Source organism: Anopheles darlingi, chromosome 2, assembly GCF_943734745.1.
Source record: "Anopheles darlingi chromosome 2, idAnoDarlMG_H_01, whole genome shotgun sequence".
In the NCBI taxonomy this organism is placed as follows: Eukaryota; Metazoa; Arthropoda; class Insecta; order Diptera; family Culicidae; genus Anopheles; species Anopheles darlingi.
Window position 1 is genome coordinate 28,571,903 of NC_064874.1, and position 5,000 is coordinate 28,576,902.

The window sequence follows — 5,000 nt, forward strand, 5'->3', positions numbered from 1 at the left end:
GTTTCTTGCGGGAAAGTTTCGCTTTTTGGATGAGCGCCTACAATGCACCAACCGCGGTGACGCTAGTGGTAGCCTTGGTTTACTTTTGCACGTTAAAAGCGAGCTTTCGAGCTTGCTCTATTTGCAATTTTTTCAACTGTACCACCGGTTATCGGTGTCTCACCTATGCCTACTGTTGGCAAAATGCAATATTAGAAATACGAGGCTCCTAGGGAACGAAACAAATGAAATGAATTTTGTGTTGTGCGGTTGGATTTTTCTGTCTTTGATGAGTTGTTCAATGAAAATGTGGTGTACACAACAACAACAACAGCCTAAGTCTAATCACTGTAATCGAGAGTATCACCAGCCGCCACCGCCGCCATTGTCGTCGGTCCGGATCGATTAGTTCTTCTTGCGTTGCACGACCACCGGGCCGAGGTTATCACCACACTCCTTGTTATGCGGTCCGTGCGATCCATCGCAGTAGGGCCACTGTAAATTACAAAAAAAAAAAAGAAATGGTGTAAGGAAGAATAGCTCATAAATGCATGGAGGTGCTACGGATGCTTTAAGCGCGACATACGTTTCCAGATTTCCAGCAGCGACAGAAGGCAGCCTTCTCGGCGATATCCTCGATATCGATCATATCCACCACCTTTGGTTCGGTAAGCCGGATCTTGTTGTTTGCCTTTCCCGATGGTTTTGGCCGGGCGCTGGGACAGAAGGCCAAATAGGACATGTAGACAACACCGGCGACAGCGGCCGTCGGTGGTACGAGTGAGAGCCAATCCTTAACTGGAACGGAACAAGAAATGATGAAGCAGCTTCTGTAAGATATTGCTTATAAATCCAGATCACGCGGGGAGGATATGGCGAAAATGATAAGAGCTGGTGTAGTTTACGTGGCCCTACATCCACCATTCGCACAACATTCCGTGTTCCACATAATCTTTCAGGGAGGGGGAAATTAGAAGTCACGAAGAAGGTGGTGCTATTTGTCATCGTGGACAACAAATCTTACATAACGAACGGGAGTATTTTCGTTGTGGAGCAGTCCAAGAACTCCCAAAATGACGAATCTTCAACCCAATAAATTAGTTGATAACGATTGAATGACTGGTCAGACGCTGGCAAAAAATGGAGTCCATACTAGCGGTGTGTCTAACCTATTATTCATTCCTTGCCACCCTCCCTACGGTTCCTTCTTCTTGCTTTGCCTCACTAGTTCCGGCAGCCAGCTGACTTTAGTGGTAACGCTTGAACGAATCGGCTTTCTCTAAATCTACATTTTAGCACCTGCCAGTCTGAAGGGACAGATTACGGGAAATCTAGGTTGTATGTGCGGTGTTACTTACATCCTAGCCGGAACCATCCTCCGAAACTGTCCGGAATGGGCAGTCCGGAAAGGTAGTTGGGGAGCGTTGTTTTAACTAGTCCAGACAGAAGCTGCATGATCACGGCGGGTTGACTCTGGAGGACACTGAACTAGGTAGCACCTTTACTAGTATATTTCTTTACGCACCGCACTGCAAGTGGAAACCCTTTTTTTGTTCGACTAATTCGAGTACACGTCCGCGTCGGCCGAGAGTCGAGAGGAAAAAAAATAAAAGAAAAAACTTTTTGAATTGTGCTCGGAGAATTAACTCGGTTACAGTACCTCTAGACGGCAACGAAAAAGCTGAGAATGAGAGAGAATTTTTGCTTAAAATTTAGAGAATTAGCCGTGGCCACACGGGGCGAAAACTCTAGCGCAAACGAAAAAATTAATGCCAAAACATTTACGCTTGCCGTTTACATGCTGTCAAACGATTATAGGTCCGTGGAGCCTAAAACCTAGAGTAAAAGCTGTTTGCAAACGGAAGGGCTCGCAATATGTTCTATTTGTGGTTTACATTGATAGATAGTGATCATTGCTAGTGTGTTCAATCCTTTTCTTCCACAAAACGATTTTAATTTCCTCAACCCGGCCACGTAAACATATCGAACCGTAAACGATTTGGCATTAATTTGTAAATTTGCGCGCAAATTTTCGCTCCGTGTGGCCACGGCTATTGAGCAATTCTCTTTTTGAAAATGAGTAGTTCTCCGTGCGCCGCTTGGAGCGCTGTAACACAATACTAAACGTCTTCTTTTGTTGATAAAACCGACTGTAATCAACAGAAAAACCGCAGACTGTATTATTTCACAAGTAGTTTGCAGGTAGCTCAATTATCTATTTTTCATTCTCTCCTTTCTCGGTATCTACACGAGCCGAAAAATTCTCGCTCCGGATTTGTATGGATTTGAAACTCTCACTTTTTCATTCTCATCTCACTCTCAGCTTTCTCGTTGACGTCTAGGCGCAGTGTAAGGTCCCTTCACTTTTGCTCGACCGCTCTGTTTATCTCGCACTGGCAAAGGGGAAATCTAGCGTGCGTGAAGAGTACGGCACACTAGGCTGCCCTCACAAAATATCGTTTTTCTGTCCACAACGTTGGGGCCAGAAAAAACGATAAGTGGAAGGATAATTTCGAATTCATGTCTTGTTCAGTATTTTCGATTTTAAAATCTGATCGGAACGATAGCCATGTTTAGTAATTTAGACGCACAAATGTTTCATGTGGATTAATCTCTACACTCTGTTTATTACAGGATTCAACGGAGGATATACATATGACACAGAGAAATACGCACACCTGGCACCACAATGATCGACAACAGGAAACTGCGAAACTGCTGTTCAATTCATCACGCTTGTACTTCTTTGGTTCTACTTCATATATCTTGCGCTGTTAAGATCGCTCGTTTAGCTGTACGTCGTGTTTCAGTTTTAATCTTTGCTGTCACGAAGGATGTCCAAATTCCTCGATCACATTTTTCACCGGAATGAATGAAGGTGATACGGATAGTGATTTTTAAATTGAATTATAGAGCATTTAAGTTTTATATGCCCATTCACCTCTAGGCATGGGGTTAATCGGTAGACAAAACGCAGCCAGCACTACTCGATTGTCACGTAATATGACTTCGCACAAAGGTATATACGTAAATGTTCCGATTATTCGTTTCGTTTGTGCGATATTGCCTTATATTATTGCAAACCCGGCTCATTTTCATGTATGGTTTGGGTACAGAGTAGAAGCAAAATTGCAAAACTTATTCGCAGCTCGAACGTAGGAGTTATAGTATGGACCCAATGCTACATTAACTAATGAACTGCAACGAATTTATAGCTTTTAGAGAAAGAGGAGACGAAATCAATACAAAGCAGTAAAACAGTCAGTGGCTCTACCAGAGGAAAAATTTTCGAACTGCAAGGAATAACGAAAGGAAATAAGAATATCCAGGAAATTTCTTAATAACGCTACCTTGTATTAGGTTGTCAAACATTTTGCGGTTTTGGTTTTCTGAGTTGAGGAGGTTGGGGATTTATGTTGATGGGTTTGTTTACAGGAATTCGCACAAGCTAAAAATGTATCTAGTCAAACGAACGAACTTTGCTAACTTCATCCAGACAGTAGAAATGGGTCGACACAAATCACGAAAATCTAGCCTGTAGGACTGTGTATTACTAAAAATAATAGGTTTAATTAACGAAAGATAAAACGCTGAACACAGGCTAATTAAAATCAGGAAACAATGACGCTGACCGCGTAGCGAATGAATAATTCCGCCGATGGAGCGCGTCATGAATGGCGATCCATTGCAGCAGCAAATGTTTATTGTTGGAACATGTCAAGAAGAGCACTTCTAATTTATAACTGACAAAAAGCATAAATGGCCTAACTATATAGCAAACAAATAAATGAAGCTAGGAAAACACATACAGATTATAGCAGAACATGTAAACCATATGGAAATGCAAACAGTTTATACCTATTGAAAAAAAGGAATCGACGAGTAAATAGGTCGAAAGTAGGTTTGGTTAAACCTAAAACCTAGTAGCAAAACATATGCGGATAAGACCATTCTTTCTCAAAACACTTTCCCAACGTGACAAACATTTGCAAAATAAGGATTTTGTGTTTATTGTTCAATTCATTTGTTTTTATGGATGGCGAAACACACAGAACGGCATTAACAACTAAATTGGGGGTTTCAGTTGATATTTTTCCTTTGGCAAATTGAACCGACAAGTGGCTGATATACTATGCTTCGTCGAATGAGCACCGTCGTAGTTGAGACACTTGTTGAGAAAAGCAAATGGCATGATCTCTTTAACAACGAAAAAGCAGGAAAATATAATCTGATGCATGGTATGTCGTATCACAGATAATCGATTTACTAGCGTTTTAGTGCCATACAGAAAAGTAGCACTTTCTAAAAGATTTCATTTGTCCTTGTTCAGGGTTCCTTTCGATTCTTGGTTCATATAAAAAAAAACAATCCAGGGAGAAAAAAATCCGTGTAGCATATGGAACGAACGCAACAGGTAATTGTTAGTGATGTGCAGGTGGAAATGTAAAGTACGTGGTTCTCCGATATGATATGTTACGATATGTGTGTGTTATATGCGGGTCTTGACAGAGGTGGAATCTTAATCATAACATAATCTTTATTCAGGTCAGCGTGCTCACATCGTTGACTGGAACGTAATCCTATAAAGAAACAATAACTGAATGAAGGATTGTTTCGAATTGGCCAACACGTCCTTTCACAGCCTCATACTTCAACTTTCGAGCGTGATTTGAGTTCGTTTAGTGGATGATAGTATAACTATAACTTACAAGAGCAAACGCATGGTATGCAAGGAGACGAAATATCTTTTTGAACCATCCGTTACATGTCATGATCTTGGTGCTCAATCGATCTCCATACACAGAGCAATCCATCGCTTCACGATCAAAGAATTCTGTGGTTTGCGCAGCGCTCATAGATGAGTCATCATCGACCGGTCCCAATAATAGAAAACAATTGAATTTATCAGCTAATGTTAGATGTGTATCAGCCAATGCTGCAGCGTCAAGGGACAGAGGAGAACAAATAAAGTGACTTGTCTGTAGTAAAACGAAAGAGCACAAGCGGGAAGAATAAGATTA

At 41.4% G+C, this 5,000-nt stretch overlaps 2 protein-coding genes across 4 annotated transcripts in view; one reads left to right on the plus strand and one right to left on the minus strand.

Moving 5' to 3' along the window:
* The window catches only part of LOC125949567 (CDGSH iron-sulfur domain-containing protein 2 homolog), a 1,655-nt gene extending 75 nt beyond the window's left edge, over positions 1–1,580 (minus strand). The window contains exons 1-3 of the mRNA XM_049676704.1: positions 1,338–1,580; positions 566–777; positions 1–474 (exon numbers count right to left, since the gene is read on the minus strand). The exon at positions 1–474 is cut by the window's left edge and continues 75 nt beyond it. Of these exons, the coding sequence (XP_049532661.1) occupies positions 385–474; positions 566–777; positions 1,338–1,434 (399 nt within the window). The 5' untranslated portion in view covers positions 1,435–1,580 and the 3' untranslated portion in view covers positions 1–384. The remainder of the gene's footprint in view (positions 475–565; positions 778–1,337) is intronic.
* The window catches only part of LOC125949520 (leucine-rich repeat protein soc-2 homolog), an 8,673-nt gene extending 4,326 nt beyond the window's left edge, over positions 1–4,347 (plus strand). For all 3 annotated transcript variants that reach the window (XM_049676643.1, XM_049676641.1, XM_049676640.1), the window contains one exon: positions 2,614–4,347. The gene's annotated coding sequence lies outside the window, so the exon portion shown is untranslated. The remainder of the gene's footprint in view (positions 1–2,613) is intronic.
* The last annotated feature ends 653 nt before the right edge of the window (positions 4,348–5,000 follow it).